The sequence below is a fragment of the Talpa occidentalis genome, unplaced genomic scaffold, assembly GCF_014898055.3.
Source record: "Talpa occidentalis isolate TD23 unplaced genomic scaffold, MPIMG_talOcc4v2.1 talOcc4.3, whole genome shotgun sequence".
Taxonomy (NCBI): domain Eukaryota; kingdom Metazoa; phylum Chordata; class Mammalia; order Eulipotyphla; family Talpidae; genus Talpa; species Talpa occidentalis.
In genome coordinates, this window is record NW_023603184.1 from 46,856,706 (window position 1) to 46,883,025 (window position 26,320).

The window sequence follows — 26,320 nt, forward strand, 5'->3', positions numbered from 1 at the left end:
AAAAGGAGGAAGTATATCAGAGGGAGGAGGAGTCTCGGTTAAATGGAACTATCCAAGTGAAAGACTGGTCCCCAACTGGGTAGTGTTCCAGGGATTAGCAGGTTGGGAGAACATAGAGGGGGTCAAGAAATAGAAAATGGAATGAACAGTGAAAGAAAGTGATCTAAAGCTAAACGTTTGAGACAAAGACATGTAGTGGGAAAATTCTAAAACCAGATAGGAGGAAACTGGAGATAGATGTAGGCAATTAAAGTTTCTCAAGCAAGAGACAGAGAAAAACTACTTTCGGTAGGGGGCAGGCAGGAAACAGAATCATAAATATTTTTAAAGTAATCAAGAATTCTTTAAATTTCCAAAATTCAAATTACTCAACACTCATTTACCTCTGGCCTGCTGTGTGCCAGACACCCACTAGCCGTTCAAATTTTCAGATGCAGAAAAACAACCCTAGTGGCAAATTACCTTGTTTCATTTCAGATAAAATGTTTTAGAGAAAGATATGAATTTAATAGTCCACAGGGATAATTAAAAGAACTTTTGAAACTCCAGTCTCTTATTAACAATTTTGTTTATATTCCAGCAATCATTCCAGCTATAGTCAGTTATATTCTCTAAGCTGGCCAGTCTTTGTTTTTGAAACTAAAAACTAACGGCGTTCACAAAGGAATACTTACATATAACAACAAAGAATTTTGGTATGAAAACAACCTTAAAATTTAGAGTGCAATGTGTCTTTACACTTTCCAGAATGTTTTCACTTCCAATATTTTACTTGACTCACAGCAAATAAACTCTTTTGAGTATGTAAATATAAGTCTCTGATTCTGTAGCGGAAGGCATGAAGGGCTGTGTTAGAAGAGTGTCTTGCCCATGATCACACAGCTGGTAAATGGGAGTTCTGGATCAAACCCTAGCCTTCAGCATTCAAATTGATGCTCTTTCCATTCCACCTTGCTACAGGGGTCACCCATTTATGATGTGTGCAGCACTTAGTATGTATTAATAGTTGACTGAAATCATTGCACTATGACAACAGTTGCCATTTACTAAGCACTGACCATATATTACAGCATGTATCTCATATGAAAAAGATTAAAGTGTATGCAATGTGTAGACAGCACAGGACTAGGCACATTGCAATTATTCCATTAATAACAACTACTGTTGTTATTTCTAATTCATGCAACTCTATATAGATTGATGCATTTGATTTCTATTTCCAATTCAATAAAGTTAAGTAACACATTCAAGGCTGAATAGCCAGAAAGTGACAGAAGCTAGAATTCCAGTCCAATTTTGACTAACTCCAGACCTCCTAAATCACTGAAACCTGCTGATGCTGAAAAATCAGAGAATACACACATAAAAAATGAGAAATATCCTATTCAAGGTGATGAAAGGGCGTTTTACTGTTACCTTGATAGGCCAAGCAGGCAAAGGCTGTAAAAAGCTGGTCGCATAAGGGTAGTCCACCATTGCCAGATTTACCCAGGTTTCAGAGATCCACTCTTTCAAGCGCTGGATATCCTCAGATTCTACTAATGGGTCACATAAACGAAGGGTTTCCGAAAGCCAACTCAAACCAGTACCTAAGAATAGAATCACATTGTTGAAATCTAAAAAGCACAACTCAACAGAAGACTTTACAGATTGTTGGAGTACAAAGGAAACCATCCCATGCCCCCTGGATTCTTCTAGGCTTCAAATAAACAGGCATCAGACAGAATGATAGAGAAAAAAGCAAAAGAGAAGTTTGATAATAACATACATACATGTTAATAACATATATACTCTCTCCATGTATACATGGGAGAGACCAGTATGACTAACTCACCCACAGGGCTTTAGACACAATATTAGATAATTGAACTAAAACAGGGGACTGTGTAGGGAATGGGAAAAAGAAGGGTAGGGAGGTGTCCAGGAAAGTAAAATACAGTAGATTAAAATACTGCAGGTTTAAGTTCTGCCTTCACCTTAGAAAGAGAAAAGGGATCTGGTCTTGAGAGGCCATTACAGAGAGAAGGTTACATAAAAATATCAAAAGCAATCTCCCCCTACTCTTCACAGCCTCTTTCAAGAAATAAACCTCCTGCTCATAAGACATATTTTGAAGTGGCAAATTTTTGCTCCTGTACAAGATCATTTATTCTTCACAGGTATTTAAGAAAACTCAATCTGTTACAGAAGCACTTGCAGCTTCAGCAGGGAACCTGACTGACTCCGCCCCAGCATAAGCCACAGGGACAGAGGCCCAAGCTTGGTGCGCAGGGAGCCCCCAGGCTCCAGGCCTCAGATAAGCATCCTGGCTTCACTGAACCCCCTGCACTGCACACCTGGCAGGAAACAGCCAAGCCAGCACAGGGCAGGTGGGTCTCTCACATGCCTTCTGGGGTTTTGCTTTTGAATCCTGTGCCAATTTTGAAAACAAACCAATGAGGTTCAAGATCCCAATGCACCAATCAGGTTTAAGTGCCCAACAGGGCAATTCAAGGTTTTGAGACCACTCAGGTTTTGTAAATGGAACAATCAGGTTTGAAAGGTAAGTATTCTAAAAATACTTGGATGTAAGTATTAAAGGATATAAGCAGGCCTTCAGACAGCTTTATTTTTTTTTAATAATAAATTTTATTTTTATATTCCCCATACAATTGCAGCCCCCCATTCTGACCCCAATCCCTCCCCTCCCACCCCCGCCCCCCTAAAAGTGTCTCTGGTTCGTAGTTTTTTGTTGATTTTGATTTTCACTTTCTTATAGTTATTCATTTTCCTGGTCCCTTATTTAAGTTTTCTAGATTCCTGCTATGAGTGAGACCATCCGGTATTTTTCTTTTTCTTTTTGGCTTATTTCGCTGAGCATGATCCCTTCCAGTGCCATCCATGTTGCTGCAAATTGCATGTGTTTATCTTTTTTGAATGCTGAGTAATATTCCATGGTATATATGTACCACATCTTCTTGATCCAGTCATCTATTTTTGGGCATTTGGGTTGTTTCCAAAGCTTAGCTATTGTAAACAGTGCTGCTATAAACATAGGGGTGCAGGTGTTCTTTGGAATTGATGTTTCTGTGTCCTTTGGGTAAATACCTAGGAGTGGAATTGCTGGATCATATGGAAGCTCTATGTTTAGTAGGTCCAGAAATCTCTACACAGCTCTCCACAGTGGTTGGACCAGTTTGCACTCCCACCAACAGTGCAGAAGAGTTCCTTTTTCTCCACACCCTCGCCAACATTTGTTGTTGCTAGTTTTTTTAATATGTGCCATTCTCACTGGTGTAAGATGGTATCTCATGGTAGTTTTGATTTGCATTTCCCTGATGACAAGTGATGTTGAACATTTTTTCATATGCCTGTTGGCCATTTGCATTTCCTCTTCAGAGAAGTTTCTTTTTAGCTCTTCTGCCCATTTTTTGACTGGATTCTTTTCTTTGTTGTTGTTAAGTCTCATCAGCTCTTTGCAGATTTTTGTGATCAGTCCTTTATCATTAGTGTTGGGTGCAAAAATGTTCTCCCAGTTGGTGGGGTTTCTCTTTGTTTTTGTTATTGTCTCTTTTGCTGTGCAGAAGCTCTTTAATTTGATGTAGTCCCAGCTGTTTATCTTTGCCTTCACTATCACTGCTTTGGGTGATGTGTCTGTAAAGATGTCTTTGATGTGCAAATCACATACTGTTTCGCCTATATTTCCTTCTATATATTTTATGGTTTCAGGTCTTATGTCTAGTTCTTTAATCCATTTTGAGTTGATTTTTGTGTATGGTGTGAGGTAGTGGTCAAGCTTCATTCTTTTGCATGTAGTGACCCAGTTTTCCCAGCACCATTTATTGAACAAACTTTCTTTGCTCCAATGCATAGTCTTTGCTCCTTTGTCAAAGATTAGTTGACCATAAATCTGTGGGTTTATTTCTGGATTTTCTATTCGATTCCATTGGTCTGTATGTCTGTTCTTGTTCCAATACCATGCAGTTTTGATGATTATGGCTTTGTAGTATAGTTTGAAGTCTGGGAGTGTGATGCCTCCATTCCCTTCTTTTTTTTTCAGGAGTGCTTTGGCTATACGGGGTTTTTTGTGATTCCATATGAATTTCATCAATAATTGTTCTATTTCTTTGAAGAATGACATTGAAATTTTGATTGGAATAGCATTGAATCTGTATATTGCTTTTGGAAGGATGGCCATTTTAATAATGTTTATTCTTCCAATCCATGAACAGGGGATGTCTTTCCATTTCTTTGTGTCTTCTTCTATTTCTTTTAACAGTGTTTTATAGTTTTCTTTGCATAGGTCCTTTACCTCTTTTGTTAGATTTATTCCCAAATATTTAATTTTTTTTGTTTCAATAAAAAAAGGGATGGTTTTTTTGATTTCTTCTTCTTCAGATTTATTGTTTGTGTATAGGAAGGCTACTGACTTTTGCGTGTTCATTTTGTATCCTGCCACTTTACTGAACTGATTGATGAGTTGAATTAGTTTTTCTGTGGAGTTTTTTGGGTTCTCTTTGTATATTATCATATCATCTGCAAATAGTGATAGTTTGACTTCTTCTTTTCCTATTTGGATTCCTTGGATGTCTTTCTCTTGTCTTATTGCTGTGGCTAGGACTTCCAGTATTATATTGAAAAGCAGTGGTGAGAGTGGACATCCTTGTCTTGTTCCAGATCTTAATGGAATTGCTTTCAGCTTTTCACCATTGAGAATGATACTGGCTGTTGGCTTGTCATAGATGGCCTTTATGATGTTGAGGTATGTTCCTTGTATCCCAAGAATTTCAAGGGCTTTTATCATGAATGGGTGTTGCACTTTGTCGAAAGCTTTCTCAGCATCTATTGATATTATCATATGGTTTTTGTATTTCTTTTTGTTGATGTGTTGGATAACGTTGATTGATTTTCGGATGTTAAACCATCCTTGTGTCCCTGGAATGAATCCTACTTGGTCGTGGTGAATTATCTTATGGATGCATTGTTGGATTCTGATAGCTAAAATTTTATTGAGGATTTTTGCATCAGTGTTCATTAGGGAGATTGGCCTGTAGTTTTCCTTTTTTGTGTTGTCCTTGTTTGGTTTTGGTATTAGTGTAATGTTGGCTTCATAGAACGTGTTTGGTATTGTCCCTTCCTTCTCAATTTTTTGGAAGAGTTTGTGAAGGATAGGCACTAATTCGTCTCCTTCAGACAGCTTTAGACACACTTTCCTCTGGACCCTCTCTGGGAAAGATCTTTGATGCGGACCACAGACCTTTGAGACCTTCACAGACCTCTCAGACCCCTGCAGAAATCTGAGACCTTCACAGACTATGCAGACCCTCAAGACCTTCACATCAGAACTCCAGCATTGCCTCTGACATTGCCTGCTGACTGGCACCATTGCCTTATGCCTGGTATCTCTAAGAGCTGTAACACTGGTGCCTGGTCCTCTAGCACCACCTCTATGAGGTGTTCATCACTTCTGACATTCTGGCACTGCCTACTGATGCTATTGCATCTGGCACTGTCTAGCCCAGCCTCTAGATAGCTGCTGCTGGCTGCTGGAGTGCCACCTCAGCACCACTACCTGTGATCACCTCCAGCTGCCCCCATGAGTTGGATCCTGGTCCATCACCAGGTGTGCCACCAGCTCCAAGCCCTCATCAAAGGGACAATGCCATCTTGCATGAGCAGTTTTTGATTTGGACTACTGGACACTGTGGACACTGAAGTAGGAGAGTCAGCCATTTGTGGCTATAGAAACTTTCCTTTTTCCCAATTTTTCCTTTGTTAATAAACCCCATTTGTTGTTGCACCCTAAGCCTGAGTCATGTCTTTCAGTTGAAAGAGCAGAGGGAGAACCCAGCAGCTGTGACATTCCCCAGCTTTGCATTGTTTCAAATCTACTATACCATTTTCCCAAGAATGTTTTTTCAACATTCAATAAAATATTTTTAAAGCAATAGGATCATCCCATGATAGATAAATTGCCTAGTTTGTGAAACTTACCAGATTTAATAGTTTGAATTATTCCCCTTCTAAATACACTATTGAAATAAACAAACAAACAAATGGAATACTAAAGAGTATTGAGAATGCAAAAACTATAGCTGAATGAAATAAATGGATATATCTGACAAACAGCAATGAGCACAAAAGACAGTCCACACCAGAAAGAAACATATTTTGCAATTCCAATTACTAAAAAATATCTTGGGTAAGCAAAATTAACATATGGTTCTAGGAGTCAGTAAAGTGATTAGACTGGGAGATGCCAAGGAAGTGCTGGAGGGGGCATTAGTGGATTTATTGATCTGGATGCCAATCACGCTATGTATTCACTTTGTAAAAACATCCTATATTTTTTGATTTGTGTACTTTTCTGCATGCTACACTCAAATATGTATGTTATACCAAAATAAAAAGTTTACTGAGAAAATGATAAGTCTTGAATTTAACAAATGGAATGTTAAAAACCTGTGATTTCTTTCTCTCATTTAAAGCTTACCTGTAGCAGCAATTCGATTAATGGCACCCCAGGACCTGCGGATGCTCTCTGAACAATTTGGGCCACTTTTCTTAAAATCTTTAGTTACAATCTTCATAAATATATCACAAGGCACCAGATCCTCAAACTGCCAGATAGGAGCAGAGGCTGCAAGAGCACTAAGTAGTAAGAAAAAGAAGAAAAGATGTAACTCAGCAAATTTGAATTCTAACATTGAACCTGATATTGCGTGTAAATGAGAGACATTGAGATGAATATTGAATTATATTGAAAAATATTAAAATGACATCGAGAAAAATAACTATTCATGAGATAGTGAAATCTCAGTACAACAGATGTAGCATGTTTTACCCAAAACAAATCTCTAACTTTGCCTCAACAATCATTAAGAAGTGCCCATAGCCAACATAAATGTATTTACCCAACCACCATATGAGGATATTTCATCCTGAACCAGGCTGCAAGCATGCCTCCATAAGATCCCCCTACTGCAATGAAAGGCTGATTTTTAGCTCCTGGGATTGTTTTTTTCAAGTGTTTGATTAACTCTGCAAAATCAGCCAGAGCTTGTTCTGAAGTCAGAAAATTCAGGTGTTTGGGATCCTAAAGAAAAATAAAGAACATGAGTATAAATATGAGTATAAATAATAGCAGCTTAGGCACAGCACAGATCCAGCAAAAAAAAAAAAAAGTCAGATAAACATCTCTTCAAAAGAATTGCTAGGCAATTAAGTTAAAATGTCCAGTCAAAGAAATGTTGGTTTACACCACTCATGAAAAAGTGATTTTAAGTTTGTGGGAAGAGCATATAATATGTTTTGCATTCAAACATAATTTCTATTAAATGCTATTTAACAAAGACCTTGTTGAAATTTTAGAACAGAAATAAAGTGTAAATAACATTTAACAGCAACTGTGATGAAACACCATGCTAAGTTTAACAAATACTGTATTAAAAACTTTATTTCTAATCTTGATACATCTAAAATGGCTACCCTATAGGCAAAGGTAAACTAAATCCTGTAAAAAAATGAAGAATAATCGGCAAAAATAAAACCATCCCTCCTTATTAAAAAGATGATTATTATATCTGATATACTAACACATAGAGCAAATTACCCTGCCACTTATAAACAACTATGAAATTGAGGTTAAAAAAGAAAAAAATATAACAACTCTTTTCAGGCATCGGAAAAAAGACAACACAAGACTGATTGTTGAAAGAAGGAAAACTCATAAACTAAGTTCCATGGTCATCTAGGTCTCTGCCTAAGGACAATTTCTGCACTGCAATGTAGAGAGATGGAGCTCAGTGTCCCATTTAGAGCACTACCGATAGTACCAACATTGAAAAGTAAGTTGTTCAAAGAAAAATATTAACTAATAGTAAATACATACGACAACTTCACATTGCCAGAATCACAAGGTAGTACATGAGTAACTTAGATGAAAGAAAAGTGTCCAGGTTTATTAGGCATAGTATCTATGGCAAAGGCAAAAGCTCCTAGTGAGAACAAGGCTAGAGGGAATCCAAGCAACCGGTTGGCCTCACTGAATCATTTTTCCTTATTTTGATCATTCTATTTTATTGAAAAACACCTTTTTAAGAAAACATAATGAGCATTTGAGTGCTTGTTGTCTTTGTTCCATTAACAGGTCCAATAATTTAAGTGTATAATTTATAAAAAAGAATTGTTTAATGACTTTTTTTAAAAAATGAAGTTCCCTCCACTGTCTCTAGCCTCATCACACTGAGCTAAAAACAGATAAACATTAAAATTATAATGATTTTTAAAAACCTCAAATTGTTAGGGGGAAAGGATGTCCTGCGTTAATCCCATACAGGCTTTGTGGACTCCACCCCAACTCCAGACCAAAGCCATCAGGACATTGGAAAAGACAAATCCCGTCACCACCAAAGGGAAGGTGGCTGGGACCTGAGGGTGGAGTTAAGCAGCCAGGGTTGGTATAAAAACCAGACACGTGGGCCTTGGGGTCTCTCGCTCTGTCGCTCGCCTCCTGGCTTCACGGCTCCTGGCTTGTGGCCAGCTCTCAGAGTGCCATTTTGGAATTCCTGATCGGCGGATCAGGTAGGACGCATTTAAAACTTTGTCTCCCACTTTTCTCCCTGAGCTGTACATTTCCTCATTTCCCCTTCCCTTGTAAATAAACCTTTTATTAACCTTTAGCGTGTGCCTGCAGTAGAGTATTGATAAGTCCTTTTAAGCGCCCGGGTGAGGACCCACAGCCAGGCACCCCGTTTTATATGGGGGCTGCCCTATAACAATTTGTTTAAATTGTATATAAGAAGAAAGATTAAATACAAAATTATTAAAATTTTAAGCAGTTCTAAGTTAAAGCTATCATTGTGTAGGCCTGCTACTCCTAGGCAGCCTATTGGGCCGCCATTTTGTCACCTAAACACAGTCAAAATGGCCCAGCCAGTTAGGTACAGGAGCCCAACCCTTCAGCCCTTCAAATCAAACAAGAGCACAAAGCTGGATCACACTGGGAAGGTTATGCATCAAGAGGTATGTACAGAACTCCTGGGGAGCTGAGGACCAATGCATAACACATGCATAACATGTACTCCCAACTTATATACATCATTAGGTATGACTGTGAACACCCGGGGGGCCAGGATCGATGTATGACAAGGGACCCCAGAAGCTGATCAGTGGATGGCCTTGTTGATAAGATTAAAACCATGGCTGGGGATTAGGGTGTGTCATCAAGTAGATAAGAAGTGCCTGGAGGGCAGATTCACAATCCCTAATCTTCTACACCCTTCCCTTTTCTATAATCTCCTTCCCCTTAATCTCCTTTTGCTCCTCCCCCTTACAACCAATACTGAGTGTCAATAAAAGGGCCAGGATCTTGCTCTTCAGCAGCATCTTGCATTATGTAGCCTGCTCCATGATTCCCGTTTCTCTGTCAGTGTGATGTTGCCCAACACAACATCATTTCTTCCTCACATTGGGACATGTAGATAGAAAATGCTACAAACTTTAAAAAAAAAAAAAATTTTTTTAATTTAAAAGTAAAAAGTATATTAACCTTAAATGAGTCAGCACCAAAGGGAAGGGATTCTCCATAGTATCGATGCTCAGCAAACACCAACATAGCCTTCAGTTCCTCAGCCACATCCCACATGAACCCCTAAGAAGAAAAGGATCCACTCACAGGTTAAAAGCAAGATGTAAAAAGAGTCATCAATCCTTTTTACAACATATATGAAATGGATGTTAAATCAGACCAAATTATGTGTGGAGCTGCACAATTTGTGTGTTTTGCGTGATTTTTGTTTGTTCTATATAATTGATGTTTGATTGATGCATATCAATCACACACTGAATTAGAGTGAAACAATGAAAATTAAGCCCAGGTTGCCCATCCACCAGATATTCCAACTTAAACTCTAGCCCTAGAATTAACATTATATCAGAAAAATAGTCTTCAAACTATACTGTACGCCAAATATTCAAAGACCTGAGGATATCTAAGTTAGCAGCCTACTGTACAGGCATTTACAACATAAAAGAAAAAAACAGTATCAAGAAGCTTACAGAATTCCTTTGGGTTTTATATTAATTTTATTTGAAAATAAACTAGTAGATAGTAGTAACTAACATTAATTGAGTGCTTGCAATGTGTCAGGCACTGTTCTAAACACTTTGTATGTAATAATTCCGTTACTTGTCACAACAACCTAAGAAATAGGCACTTTCACTATCTATCCCTAGTTTACAGACAAGGATAGTGAAGCACAGAGTTTCACACTGTCCAAAAGTGGCAGCACCAAGACTCAAACACAGATTGTCAGGTGCTGTCAGACCTCCTGACTCCCACACTAAGGGTGGTCATTCATCAGTTACTGCACTTTCTCACTTTCCTCAGCTGTGACCTCAGACTCCTTCTCAACAAAGCATCCTCCAGTCAACATAAATCAATTCAATTTAGATTAGCACCAATTGAAACTGTCATTCCTAGTGCACAATGTTGCTTTCTAACAAGCTGCTACTCCCCAACTGAGACAAAAAACATCTGAAAGCTTGTTTGTTTTGATCAATAAATCATTATAAAAACTGAATGTTTGTGAGAATGGAGTCCTTAAACTGGTATCTGTGATGGTTGCAATAATCACTTTTCTCTCTTCTAACAACCTGTTCATTCCCTGCCATTTATCCACAGACCCTGTGATACCCAGCTCAAGGATACCCTCCTCTGATGATTATGCCTCCTCTCATCACCACTATGTCAGGTATGTATCTCTACTACTGTGCTTCACTATCTGCTGACAAGTATGTCTCTCCCTACCAGAATATAAGCTTCTTAAGGGTAAAGACCACCCTTCCAAATAAAGAGTTCTATGGAATTGAACTCAGGCTAGAGAAGAAGCAATTTATTTAAATCAATTCACATTATATTAAGTGATTATTTGTTGGCATTATTTCAGGAGTATTTTCATTTTTCAAAAGAGGTCCATGTAACATAATGACATTTAATAACATTATGTTACAACATTGGTCAACATTTCTGATTATTTTGTTCTGCTGTGTTTTCTATTTTTACATGTATTAATGTGAGGCTGATTTATAACACTACATATGTTTTAGGGCTATAGATTCACACCTCCACAAATGTTATCAGACAATGCCTACCACCAAAGTAGCAATAACCTTCCATAGTCCATTAAGACCCCTTCCAACTTTGCTCCCTCTCTCCTACCTACCACTTCTGGTAGTCTCAATTCTGCTGTCATATTTCAAGGGTTTATTTTGATTTGTTTTATCTATTCCTTCACTTTATTTTTCATATTCCGTCCAGTACTTATCTTCCTACTTCCTATTTCTGACTTAATTTGCTGGGCATAATCCTTTCCAGCTCTATCCACATAGGTACAAATGGCAAGATTTCATCTTTTCTTAAATACCTGAGTATATTCCAAATATGTAGAATATATACATATAGTGCATACATGTAGTCTATACACACACACACATATATACTAATTTTCTTTATCCATTCATCTATACTTGAGCATGTCAGTTATTTCCATAGTTTGGCTATTGTTAATAGTGCTGCAATGAACACAGGAGTTTTTGTACTGGTGGGCTATTGCTGGATCATATGGAAGATCTATTTTTAAAGTTTTAAGAAACCTCCATACTATTTTCCATAGAGCTGGACCAGTTTACTTTCCTATCAACAGTATATAAAGGTTCCTTTTTATCCACCCCCTAACCACCAATTACTGTTTCTGGTCTTTTTTATATAGCCCATTCTCATAAGTGCGATGTGGTATCTCATTGTGGTTTTGATTTGTATTTCCCTGATAAGAAGAGATGATGAGCATGTTCTCAGGTGCCTGTTGGTCAGATGTATGTCATCTTTAGAGAAGTGTCTATTTAGCTCTTCTACTCATTTTTTGATTGAGTTTTCTTCTTTTCGTTGAGTTATAGGAATTCTTTGTAGATTTTGGAAATTAGCGCTAGGTCAGACATACTATGTGTAAAAATTTTCTCCAATTCAGTAGGGTATCTTTTGGTGTTGTGCAGAAGCTTTTCATTTTGATGTTAGTTTATTTTTGCATTAGTTTTCCTTCCCAGTTTAGTTGAATAGGCTTTCCCTCTGCCATTGTATGTTCCTGGTTTCTCTGTCAAAAATTAACTGCCCATATAAGTCTAAGTTTATTTCTGGGTTCTCAATTCTATTCCATTGGTCTGTGTGTCTATTTTTATTCCCATACCATACTGTTTTGATTACTATTGCTTTGCAGTAAAATTTGAAGTCTGAGAGCATAACATTCTTCTATTTTCTTAGAATTGCTTTGGCTATTCAGGGTCTTTTGTAAAAAGTGATAGCTTTCGGGGCTCCCCAGTGGCACAGCAGTTGAGTGCTGGGCTGTGAAGCTGCCCGCAGCCTCTGCAGTGCCAGTTCAATCCCCGACCACTGGAGAGGGTCCCACATGGCACACAGACCTCTCCTGCCCGCCCGCTGCTCCCCTCAGCAGTGTACTTCGTCGGTCTGCCTGTTGTGCTCCCCGCTCTGGCTCTGGTGGATTCTCTGACCCTCCCGCACTTCTAACTGTACCCAGTGCTTGTATAGATGAATAAATAAATCTTTTACAAAAAAAAGTGAAAAGCTTTCTTATTTTCTAAAATGAATTCTTTTTATTCCTTCCTCTTGCCTAATTGTTCTAGCTAGGACTTCCAACATTATGCTAATAGTAATGGCAAGAGTGGGCATTCTCAGAGGAAAAGTTTTCAGTTTTTCACCATTGAGTATGATGTGAGCTGTAGGTTTGTCACAGATGGTCTTTGCTATGTTGAGGTAATTTCTGTCTATCCCCCCTTTTTTAAGAGACTTTTTAAAATAAATGAATGTTAAATTTTCTCAAATGTTTCCCTGGCATGTACTGATATGATAACATGACTTTTTTTCTTTCCTTTTGTTTTTGTGGTGAATGACATGAATTGAGTTGCATATGTTGAACTATCCTTGCATCCCCGAAATAAATTCCACTTGGTCAGTATGTGATCCTTTTAGTGTATTATTGAATTTGCTTTGTCAAGATTTGCTTGAGACTTTTGTATCTATCTCTTTGAGGATATTGGTCTGTAATTTTCATTTTTTTTCTGATATCCTTGTTTGCTTTTGATGTCAAGGTAATGTTGGTCTCACAAAACGTATTTGCAACTGTTTCCTCTTCAATTTTTTCAAAGAATTTGACAAGGATAGGCCTTAGTTCATCTTTGAAGTCTGATACAATGCTCTAGTAAAACTGTCTGATCCAGGGTTTTTGGTTGCTTCATTAATCCAATAGTCATTCAGTAGCATATAGTTTGGTCCCTACATACTATCATTTTTTGATTTCTAGTTTCATACCATTGAAATCAGAAAAAGATACTTGATATTTCAGTCTAATTTACTGACACCTGTTTCATGACCCAACATAGTCTATCTTTGAGAAGGTTGTTATGTGTACCAGAGAAGAAAGTGCACTTAGCATTTTTGCAGTGGAGTACCTATAAATGTCTATTAAGCCCATCTGTTCTAATTCCTCATTTAAGGCTGTTCTTTCATCATTCATTTTCAGTCTGGTTGATTTGTCCATTGATGTTAAGTGGGGGTTAAAGTACCCTGCTACTGTTGTTGTTTTCAATGACTGTTTTTAAGTTTATCATTGCTTTACGTATTTTGATGCCCTTTCTTTTGTTACATAAATATGAGCATTAGGTTTTCCTTATGTTATTAATCCCTTAATTCTACAATGTCTATCCTCGTCCCTTGATCCTTTTTTAGCTGGAAGCATATTTTATCTAATTTAAGTATGGCTGCCCTTGCTTTTGTAAAGTATACCATTTGCTTGCAGGATTGTTTTCCAACCTTTTGCTTTGAGTCTATGTTTATCTTTGGAGTCAGATGGTCTCCTGGAGACAAATGAAAGTTAGGTTTTGGTTTCTGATCCAACTGGTCATTCTGTGCCTTTTGATTAGTGAGTTCAGACCACTGAAGTTTAGAAAAATTATTGATATACAAGCATATTGCTATTTTGTTATTTGTTACCTGGGTGTTTTTGCATTTTTATCTGTTCTTTTATTCTTTTCTTGTTCTTTCTGCTTTTATTTTGAAAGCTAGCCCTTGTGTGGTGTTTGGATTCTGTTTTTATCTCCCTTTTTCTTCTAGGCGGTTTTGTTCTGAGGTTACCATTTGCTTAATATATAGGGTTCTGTTAACTATATCCTATCTTAAACTGAAAGCAAGTTAATCTTGAGCCCCTTATACCAGTTCCCATTTTTCACATTCCTGATTCGTGTTTAGTCCTCATACAACACTATGAACTAGATATTATTTTTTAAAAAGATTTATTTACTTATGCCTAGAAGAACTGGGGTGTAGGCCAGAGGTGCAGGGGGTGAGAGGATTCACCAGAGACAGAGTGGGGAACAGAACAGGCAGATCGACTGAAGTACACTGCCAAGGGGAACAGCAGGCAAGATAGGAGAGGTCTGCTGCACCATATGGGCTGCTCCCTGGCCCGCCAGGGATTGAACTTGTGCTGCAGAGGCTGCGGATTGCTTCATAGTGCGGTGCTTAACCCCTTGTGCCACGGGGGAGGCCCCCTAGATATTATTATTATTATACCCACTTAAAAGACAAGAAACTTGCCCAAGTTACACAACATCATGGCAAATACGAATTCAAACTTGAATTAAAGTCTGGTTAAAGTCTTCACTCTTGACCACTATGTTAGACTGCCTCTCAGTAATGGAATGCTGAGAAACATTATCAGAACATTTTAGTATGTAAATGAGGGTATCTAGGAATAGGAAAGAGGCAGAACTTGCTCTTCTAGTATTGCCTTTAGTCAATTCTCTGTTACTATTCTTATACTGAGTATCTCTTTTCTTTCTACCACTACTGAGGTAATAGGTTCCCACAAGCCTTCAGTCATGTTGCAGTGCCCAGCAGAGCAGTACAGGCTGGTGGAGGCAGACACAGCTGCCTGCCTATAACAATAAAGAACAGAAACTGGGAAAGTAAGTGAACAGGAGAAGCTGCCCTGTGGCCTTGGCATAAAAGGGAAGTCACACAAAGAGAAAGAAAAGCAAGGCAGACTTGGTTTTTCTCAGAATAACAGAACAGGAATCTGATGGAAAATAAGTCCTGTCTTCATGTGTCACTGACCTAAGAGAAACATATCCCATTTCTCGGGGAATTATTTTCAACTAACATAACAAATTCTAAACATTCCTAAGGAAATAATCAGAAATGCAAAATGCAATTAGAGTGTGTAACTGGGTTCGTATCTTTGCTTTCAATTCAATTCAGCTGAGTTCAACAAGCAGTTGCTGAGTATCTGGTACCATGCAGGACATCAGCAACAGAAAAAACATGATTGAGTCCACACTTAAAGGCAATTCATAGCTTAGCTTTTTGGTAGAAAACTGAACATGTATACATATGAACAAGTAAAAATGTAACCCCAAAATTATAATTTTAAAAATTCACAAGTAAAGTAATACTTGGTCATATATATTCAAAACATTTTTTTTCTACTTTAAGATAACAAAAAGACAAAGCAAGCATAGGAATTTCGTAAGTCTCCACATACCGTATTATTGCAAAACCAGGTAATGTCCCCTTCATTACCAGTGTAGATAAGTACTGTTCCACCATCTTTCTTCCAGTGCTTATCAGTTACTAGGTACCGTTGTTTAAAAGTCTTATCATTGTTAAATCCAAAATGATCAACCTGTAATAAAAGCAAAATAAATCAGATAAATTTCAATGGAAAGTAAAGAGATCAATAAAAAAAATTTCCATTAAATTCAACCTATACAAAAAGATTATCACAAAAGTTTTAGCTTTCTGGGGTTTTATTGGAAGTATTAGTAGTGGATTTTTTTTAAAATTAATTTCTTTATAAGATAAAGCAATGCTATTAGTGGTCAAGAATTTCAGTGTAAGAGAAAATATGTAATTATGACATCAAGTAGCCACTTAGAACAATGTTATAACTGAATTGGTAACAGCAATACGAACTCATTGCTTTTTTAAACAGACATTCCTAACTATCTGAATCTTAATTATTCAAACTTATAATTATCAAAATTCAAAAACTAAACAGGATACTGAAAAGATCTATAAACTGTCTCCCTAGTAATAACTGAAATTCTAAGGGCCAGGATTTCTATGTCCATTATCTTTCTCCAGTGAAATGAAGTAGGACTTTACAGTAAATTTCTTTTTTTAATTTAAATTTCTTTATTTATTTAATTATTTTATATATTTTTCTTTTCAGTAAATTTCATTGACATTTGGGGCAAGGAAGCTATAAGATGAACTGATCCATCAAGGAGTGCAAAGCAGCACTCAAAATCTTATCAAGTTATAATTAGCAGACATAATTACAAGGGGACTATAATCAGCTAAAGTTTTACTAAATTGAACATTAAAAAGAATGATTGTAGAAGTCTAGCAAGATGATGAAGACACTGGCTTGCCTCCTCCAAATATTCACAACTACATTTCAGCAGAATAAAGCCAAAAACCCCTGAAAGAAAAATAGAGGACCACAACACAGACTAAGAGAAACAGTTTGGCAGAAAGCAGTAGGAGAAACTTAAGAGAACTGTGTTGCTAGCGATACAGGGACTGCCCGACACAGAAGAGTGAAGGGTGTTCTGCACAGTTCCTGACTCAGGAGCACACACCAACTTTGGGGGCTCCTGAAGACCCAGCAGTGTACTAAATAAAGAGAGGTGCAGAGCTGGTACCCGGAGATGGCATGCCAGTGGGTGCAGAGCAAGCTTTACTGGCTTGAGCCTGAGGTTCTCAATATAAACAGCTGGAGATATTGAGATACTGGACTGCAGTTTCTATTTTTTTTTTCTTTTTTTCTGATAACCTTATTTGGTTTTGGTATTAGGTTGACAGTGACCTCATAAAATGTATTTGGGCCTCCCGGTGGCGCAGCGGGTTGAGCGTGTGCTGTGAAGCCGTCTGCAGCCTCTGCAATGCGAGATCGATTCCCAGCAGGCCAGAGAGATACCCACATGGTGCAGCAGACCGCTCCTGCCTCACCCGCTGCTCCCCTCAGCAGTGTCTTCGGTCCTTCTGCCTGTTCTGTTCCCTGCTGTCTTTGGTGAATCCTCTCACTCTCCCGTGCCTCTGGCCTGTACCCCAGCTCTTGTATGAAAATAAAAAATAAAATAAAATGTATTTGGAAGTGTTTCCCCTTCAATTTTTTCAGATTTGAAAAGGATAAGTATTAGTTCCTCTTTGAAGTTTTGGTGGTGCTCACTAGTGAAACCATCTAATCCTGAGGTTTTGTTCTTTAGGAGATATTTGATTCACATTTTGATTTTCTTGGTTTGTTATGGGTATCTATCTCTTCCTGGTTCATTCTTGGCAGGTTGTATGCATCTAAAAATGTATCCATTTTTTTCTAGGCTATCCAATTTACTGGCCTAAAGATGTTCATACTTGTGTCTATGATCGTTTGTATTTCTCACTCATCCGCTGCAATATTTCCTATTCATTTTGGATTCCATTTCTTAGAGTTTTCTCCATTTTCTCATAATGAGTCTATAGAGGTTTGTCTATTTTGCTCATCTTCTCAAAGAGTCAGCTTTTGGTTTCATTAATCTTTTGATAATCTGTTCTTATATAAAGAAATACTGTTAATATGAGTAATAAGAAAAAAATCATCATGCATCTTTTTTCTATTGATTTCTACTCTATTTTCATTATTTCCTTCTATTGGCATTTAGTTTCATTTCTTTTCTTTTTTCTAGTTCCTGAAGGTAAAAGGTTAGATTATTTATTTATTGAGATCTTTCTTGTTTATAATGTGGTGCTATATACTTTCCTTTAAGTACTGCTTCTGCTACAGCCCATACATTCTGGAAGGTCTTCATGTTTGTCTCCAGGTATTTTTTAATTTCTTCTATGATTTCCCCATTAACCCTATAATCATTCTAGCATGTTGTTTAATTTCCATATATGTGAAGGTTCTTTCCACCTTCTTCTTTTGGCTAGTTTCAAGTTTAATATGATTGTGATCAGACACTTGATATGATTTCAATCTTTTTAAATTTACTGACACGTGTTTTGTGTCCCAACAAGTGGCCTATGTTTGAGACTGTGCACCGGAGAAGAATGTATACTCAGCTTTTTTGGGGGTGCAATGCCCAATAAATTTCTATTAAGCCCATATAGCATAATGTCTCCTGTAAGGCTGACTTTGTCTGGTTAATCTGTCCTTTGATGTAAGGAGGGTGCTGAAGACCTACAAATATTTTGTTGCTGTTAATGTCCATTTTTAGGTTTGTTAATTGTTGCTTTATATATATTGATACTCCTTCATTTGGCACATGTAAATTGGTAAGTATTATTTCCTCTTGAGGTACTGATTCTTTAGTCATTATATAATATCCATCCTGTTTACCTTTTTTAGCTGGAAGTCTTTTTTTTTAAGATTTATTTAGTTATTTATTTATATAAGAACCGGGGTACAGGCCAGATGCATGGGAGGGTGAGAGGATTCACCAGAGCCAGAGCGGGGAACAGAACAGGCAGACTGATGAAACACACTGCTGAGGGGAGCAGCGGGTGAGACAGGAGAGGTCTGCCTCGCCATGCGGGTTGCTGCGTGGCCGGCAGGGATCGAACTGGCACTGCAGAGGCTGCAAACAGCTTCACAGCGCAGTGCTCAGCCGCCTGCGCCACCAGGGGAGGCCCTGGAAGTCTTTTTTATTGACATAAGTACGCTGTCACTCCTGTGTTAGTGTCCCAACTGCTGGCAGGGTTGTTCTCCAAACTTTTGCTTTGAGTCTATGTTTATCTTTGGCAGTCAGAGGGATCTCCTGAAGACAACAGAAAGTTCGGCTTTGTTTTATAAGCCGGCCAGCATCTCTGTGCCTTTTGATTGGTGATTCAGTTCATTTATATTAATGTTTTCTCCATTACTTTTGAATAAGCTCTCAGTGCCCTTCTCTCTTCCTCTTCTTTGATATGTTATCCTTAAGATGAGACTTAGATAGTTCTCGAGGCACTTCATTAAAAAAAAAATCTTATTTTTCTCTTTTTTCATATGGTTCATTTGTGTATTACTATTTTTCATGTCACTGACATCTTCATTTGGTCAATTCTGCTTTATAAGCTTTCTCTGGATTTTATCTCTTTGATTATGCTCTTTACATCCTGAATCTCTGTTATTTTCTTACTTAAAGTTAAAATACCTACTTTGTGCTCATTAATTTTATTTCTGAGCTTACTCGTTTTTCCAAGTTTTATTTCCTCGGTTAGCTTATGAGTTCTCTCATATCACTTTGACTTGACTTTCTGCATTTTAATTTATCTCTTTGATTTTCTTTATTATAGCAACAAACTATCTGATAGGGAGATATAATCTTTCATGTCTTTGTGATTGAATTCAGGAGAGTTGTTCGGTCCTTGTAAAACTCTCAACAAAGAGAGTTTTACTTTTACCCACTGATCTCAGAATCTAGCCTTTTTATAAAATGAGGTATTATACCCGATAAAAGCAGCCAACAAACATTTACATAGTTTAACAAAATGTACTTGAACATTTCAATAATCCAGTCAAAAGATTTCAAATTTGAAAAGTTTGTGTGTATGTATATACATGTATATATGTATACACACACACATATAAATATAAACAAAAAATTCTCAGAAACATGGCAGAAACCACTTTAATCAAGTTCTCAAAGTTAACACTGTCAGTTATAAAACATAGTATCATGGTCCCCAGTATGACTACAGGTGAGGCAAGAGGATCAAATCACTTCTGCTACTCTTCCAAAATGGATAACTTCAATTTAATCATAGCAAAAATCAGCCAACCTAATTGAGGTACATTCCACAAAGTAATTTGCCTATAGTCATCAAAAAGGTCAAAATCATGAAAGACAAAGCACTGAGTTTCACTGGTTGAAGAATACTGAAGAGTTAAGACACAACCAGGTGTTATGTGAAATCCTGGATTGGATTTAGAAACAGAAACAAGGACATATGTGAGAAAACTGGCAAAATTAAATAAGGTCTACAGATTAGTTAACAGTATTATATCAGTTTCCTGGCTGGCATCCAGGAAAGCTGAATGAAGCTATACTAGAACACTCTGTATTTTTTTTGCAAATTTTTAGAAAATCTAAAATATATTTAAAATGTAAGTTTTTTTAAAAATTGATTTGGTGGTGGGTACACTACACCTGAAAAAGAGGGAGGGGGTATCATATACTTCCAAAATACCAACAACAATGTAAGCCAACGTTACTGCAATTACACAACAATAATAACTCCTGTAACAGGTCTCTGGGGAAAAAAATATTCTCAGAGGAAAAGCTTCCATTTAGAATAACAAAGGCCATAAGAACTTCTGAACTAGAGAAAGTCAAACATCCTTGTTTGGGCACTCTAAGGATATCTTACTCCTAGCAATCATCCATACTTGCTTATTTTGGGCAAAAAGGAGTAAAATGCTGGTTATGGTTGAGAAAGAGTAGGTTTGGAGTTAAGAGACCTAAACTTCAATCTCTATGACGCTTCAAGAAGTCATTTAATGTCCCTGAGCCCTGGTATCCTCCTATAGAAACAACACATAATTCCAAGGATTGCTTCGGTGATTAGGAAAAATGTACCTAAAGTACGAGTTATAGTTTTGGATAAATTGTAAGTGTTCAGTAAATGTTAGTTATCCTGTCCATCTCATATGCATACTCCTTAAGCATGAAGTAAGTATTTAGATGAGACAAATGTGCTGGAGAGAGATGATGCAGCTCTTTACAGAATTATAGGAAGGAGACTTAGAATGCTGAAAATCTGGTTTTTTGAGTGCTTCATCTAAATATTAAATAGCCAAAAGGGCAGTGGGAATCTTCCTTACAAAACATTATTGACAGAATTTTCTTGGGTCCTGTCCTTCATATCACCAAGGATATCAACCTGTGGCTACAAATTGTAGCTCTTCCAGCACCTTAAAGGCCCAGGACACTAAGGGGTCTTGTGCCCTCTGCTGTTGAAAACTGGGCTGCGAGCTCCCGAATAAAGAAATGTTATAAATCACAAACAAAACAAGAGGAAAAGGGCCTTAGAAGCCATGTGATCTGCATTGCTCAACTGAGGAAATTGGGCTCAAAGAGATTAAATGACTTAGCGAAAATGCTTGGTCAGAGGCACAGCTAGAACTTTGATTTTTGCAATTTGATTGACTGAAATAATATAAATGATAGCCCTGTAAAAACAACACAAGCATGGCCTCAAAAGGAAATACACCTTAATCTTTCTAGATCTTTTCTAGAATATGGTAAATGAAATTAAAATGATGTTCCCCTTCTTCACTGTAGGGTGAGGTAAAAGTGTCAGGCTGTTTTGCCCTCCCGCCATTAGGACAGATGACGGAACCCTGTGGTCCCGAATGCATGCCTGATGGCGGGCACCTGGAGTAGGGTGTGGGCATAGGTAGATGGGATTCACCTGGGCTGAGACTGGGCTTTTAAGAGCGGCGTCATGGGTACGCCAGCAGAAGCAGAGAAGCGAGAGAGCAGAGCAGCAGAGCCCACCAGAGAACGCGGGAGAGCCCAGACAGAGTGAAGACTTGCTGGGGCCGGAGAGGCAGGCCTGCCTGCTGTGTGCCTGGTAAATCCCAATAAAAGCCTGCAAAATCCACCGAGGTCTCCAGGACTCTCTCCTCCTTCACCCGTCTGCTTGGGTCATAAAGATCCTGCTCTGAGTCCCTGCCATTACATTCACCTTATACAGAAGAGACCCACGAGAACAGGTAGGCAACAAGGAAGGAGAACACACTTAAATCAATTTATTGTGGACTTTCAAAATTCAAGTTCACAGCCAGAAAAGCCTGTAAGAACAATGCACCTGCAGACACAGCTTGACTGGCAATTTGGGGGCAGCACATATGCATGCTGGAGGCAGGGAGAGCACCACAAGTGCCCCTACCAAGTACCTGCTCCTGCTGGGGCTTTCCACAGAGTCCTCTCATCATCCGCACAATCACCCTCTCAGGGCACTTTACTTACAATAATTATGCTTCTCCATGAGAAAACTTGCCCTTTTTATAAGTAAAAGTCACACACAGTTCTTTTTCACATGCTTTTAGCCCTTACCTAATCCTCTCTTCAGTAAAACACACCCTGTTTGCATCACATCACACACTGTTACACATAGGGCTGACTGCCTTCAGCAGGGGAAACTGTAGTATCTTTCTCTTAGATTTGCCAAAAATACTGAGGAATACATGGAATATTGGTTTTTTTACTGAACTGACACTTATCGTTACTATACAGCTATATTTCAGTCATTAATCCATTGATGGAAAAATAGCATTGACTCTTATCAGTAGCTTTCAGTTTTAGACAACTCAGGATACAGTTGGCTGTATTCACAAACTTATTCACAGCTAATTGAAATTTTTCAAAAGATACAAAAATGATACATGGAGATATTGTAAAGGGCAGGAATGGGCACAGGGCAGGTTTTTTATATTCCAGCAGACCAGGTAAAGGAGGCGAGAAAGTCCTGGAGCCCTCAGTGGCTTTTGCAGGCTTTTATTGGGATTTACCAGGTACACAGCAGGCCTCCCAGCCCCCAGCAAGTCTTCACTCTTTCTGGCCTCTCGGTTCTGCTTCCGCTTCTCTGCTTCTGCTGGCGTCCCCGATGCCACCCTTAAAAGCCCAGTCTCAGCCCAGGTGTGTCCACCTATGCATGCCCACACCCCACTCAGCCAGGTCCGCCATCAGGCATGCATTTGGGACCCAGGGTTCCCTCATCTATCCTAATGGCAGGAGGGCAGAAAAGCCTGACATTTTTACCTCACCCTACAGATATATAGGACCAAAAAAATGGACTCATCCCTCTAATAAATCAAAGGGGCTTGGTTTCCAATTTTAATCCAAAAATGCTAAAATAAGACCCTTTCTTCCATTTGATGTGTCCACCTACCCTACATGAACTATGGAATTGTATCGTGATGTCGTGAGAGCTCCTAAATGGAAACTGACTTTATTTCTAGGCAAGCTAGATCTCCACTGAAGGACAGAAACCTTCATATTGGAAGAACAAGCTCTCAGAGAGGGTGAGGCAAGTCCTAGTCTATAGCTGGAGAGAGGGTGAATGTCTACGAGTCCGGCTAAACTGTCTCTCACACAGGCGTAGACCTAGGACAAGAGGGAGAGCAAGCATATTTTGAGCCAGATTTTTGGAGTAAGGAGCAAGCTGAGCCAGTAAGTGACATCCTGAATGAACTGTACTGCTGGGAGTTTTTTACCGATTACAACCCCATCTCCATGCTGAAGAGTTCTCAGGTACTGAGGACTAAAACTTCCAATACTCTGGGATTCTGACTTCAGTGGGGGGGGGGTGTATGTGTGTGGAGGGGGGAGGTCTGGGAACAAGGGCAGTCACGTTTGTCCTATACCTGAATGGGTTTGGGAGCTCTGGCTTTTCAGCTCAGATTTGTACCTGGCACCGCAGGCAGGAGACAAGTGGACGGATATGGAGTAGAGACAACTTGGAAGAGATAGTGGATGAGACAGGTAGGGAGGCAGTTCCTGATCCTTGGCAGAGACAATGGCAGCTATTACTTGATCTGCCTCTCTCCTGGCCTAGCTCTCTGGGACCTTCCTAACTCCTTTCTTGTGTTTCCATGGCAGAAGGTAACTTAGACTTGTGGCAAGCTTTTGGGTCTCAGCAGCCCTGCTTTGGGCAGACTCTGCTGCACATTTGTCCACAATGGGATGGGTAATTTGGGGGAGTGGGGGTTAGCAGGAAACTATTATTAGGGGTAAATAGTCCTGCCCACCTGTGACTATGCAGGTGGTTCTTTTTACCAACCCTCTCCTCTACAGGGCAGCAGCTTCCTGCCTGCCCGGGACCTGTACCATGTACCATGCTGCTGCTTCTCTCACCGACCTCCTCCTCAGCGGAGGCAGCTCTCCTCAAGGCTGCCCGCCTGTGACTATGCAGGCCTCTCTCTCAGCAAACCTGTCTAAAAGACAGGTTTCAAGGCAGCCCTTTCTACCTGCTTGCATCTATGCAAGGAGCCTTTTTTTCTCTTCCCTTATAATAAACCTGCCCTTTTGGATTAAAAAACAAAAAAGATATATTATTAGGAGTATCCTTTCTTCTCCCTCTCTACGCACACTAATTCTATTAAAGATCTTTCATACTAAGCATCTGCTTTCTTTGCTTTTGTGTGGTGAATGGCTGGACCCATTTTAGAGCATGTACCCCTTAACAGTTGGGGTGCCCAAGTATCCTTGGCCAGGGGGCTAACAAGATCATGGATGACTCCTATTTATTTTCACTTTACTTTGTGAGGACCATTTAAAAAATCCCCTTTAGGATCATGCTCAGCGAAATAAGCCAGAAGAAAAAGAAAAATACCGGATGGTCTCACTCATAGCAGGAATCTAGAAAACTTAAATAAGGGACCAGGAAAATGAATAACTATAAGAAAGTGAAAATCAAAATCAACAAAAAACTATGAACCAGAGACACTTTTTGGGGGGTGGGGGGTGGGAGGGGAGGGATTGGGGTCAAAATGGGGGGTTGCAATTGTATGGGGAATATAAAAATAAATTTATTATTTAATAAATATAATAAATAGTAATCCCTTTAATATTCTACCTTCACTCAAGACTATACTATGGAACATACCAGGAAAAATGAGAGACTAAGTTTGACTTAAAAGAAAAAAGGAAAACAGTATCCTTAAGGATAGTATGATGACAAGAAATTATGCCAAGTCCATCCAAAAGGGAGGGTATAGATGAGTCTAAGAAATAGCATTGTCCTTCCTTCCCACAGGATGCTCTTTTCATTGCTCCCTGGAAAGCCTAGTTTCCATTTTAACAGGAAGGGTATTTTCCTCAGATATACCCTTCAAATGAAGTCATTATTTGTGTTTGTAGTAAGACATTGTTCTTCTTCACACATTCTTCTGCCCGTATTAACCAAGAAGGAACACAATCCACTAATCTTTTTTTAATCTCCCCTAGTCTTAAAAAGAGACTTACTTAAAGTGAAAGTGACAAAGGGAAAGGGAGGGGAAAAATGATATGGAAGAATCCACCTTGGAAAAGTTCAACAGATCAGCTTGCTATGCTTCTAGTGACTATTATAAAGGCGAAAACACAACAGCCTAAAAGCAGTGTCCCTGTACAAGACAGATAGTTTATATGAACAACTACTAGATTAATGCAGTTTAAATCTTCTAAATCAGTAATTCCCATGTTTCTGTATATAAATCCTCTTGTTAGTGATAAAATTTTCAAACACGTACTATTTTTGTAGCTAGTGCTTAAGCACATAAAAGAGAAGCTATTATTAATTCAACAATGGTATAAATGACCATCGCATATAATTACATTTGGAAAAAAACAGTATATGCTTACTCAGTAGGAAATTTATTCAAATACCATCTCCAATAACTACAGTGCCAATAAGCCCCTCTTCCTTCCCCTGACCAAGATTGTGGGCCCCAAAAAGGAATGACAATGTAAATTATAAAAATTCTTGAAATCAAAATACACTCTGCTTTACTGCTGAAACCAATGTAGAGATAACTCTCCCCTTCTGAATACCTAAAACCTTCCAGTAAATCAAGAAATACAGCATTTTTTGTCAAGCAAACAGTTAAGTACTTCATCAACTATATATTTTGGCATCCTCTGTCAGCTACACAACTCTGTGAAAGCACATGATCAATAACAACCAATGACTTTAGGAAGTTTTGAACCACTAAAAGTACGTGGTCAGAACTTAAGCTCTCAATTTAGGAATAAAGTGGTGTTGTGAATATAAATACTTGAATTTTAATAAATGCTGCACTATCAGAGGTTATATAAGTAGTAAAGTAGAAACCCTTAAGTTTTAAATATGTGATTTATAAAACTTTAAAACAGAAAGGAACTTAAATCTCAAATTCAACTCTTAAATGAGAAAACAGAGAAACAGATGCCAATTATTAAAATTTTTTTTTTTTAGTAAGTGCATTTTCACATAATTTAAATAATATATTCATCCATTACTCTTTTTAAATCCAGAACCAAAAGTTCTAATTTGAGCTAGAAGTCGGAATAGTGGTTACTCTTACAGGGGAGCAGTGACTCTAAAAGAGAATGAGAGGATAGTGCATTTTTCTATATATATAATAAGATGATTAACAAGAGGGTAAAAAAAATTGAGATTTCCTTTGAGATGTATTATTTTATAATGTACAGATGTTTACATTTCTATCTTACTAGTCATACATATATTACATTGCATTAAATCATATCTAGATTCATTTTTTTTCTT

At 38.3% G+C, this 26,320-nt stretch overlaps 1 protein-coding gene across 4 annotated transcripts in view; it reads right to left on the bottom strand.

Annotated features, from left to right (window-relative positions):
• PRCP (prolylcarboxypeptidase) overlaps nt 1–26,320 on the bottom strand; it is a 137,195-nt gene that overhangs the window by 33,603 nt on the left and 77,272 nt on the right. For all 4 annotated transcript variants that reach the window (XM_037523048.2, XM_037523050.2, XM_037523049.2 and 1 more), the window contains exons 3-7: nt 15,591–15,731; nt 9,530–9,631; nt 6,894–7,075; nt 6,473–6,630; nt 1,417–1,589 (exon numbers count right to left, since the gene is read on the bottom strand). In XM_037523048.2, the coding sequence (XP_037378945.1) occupies nt 1,417–1,589; nt 6,473–6,630; nt 6,894–7,075; nt 9,530–9,631; nt 15,591–15,731 (756 nt within the window). The remainder of the gene's footprint in view (nt 1–1,416; nt 1,590–6,472; nt 6,631–6,893; nt 7,076–9,529; nt 9,632–15,590; nt 15,732–26,320) is intronic.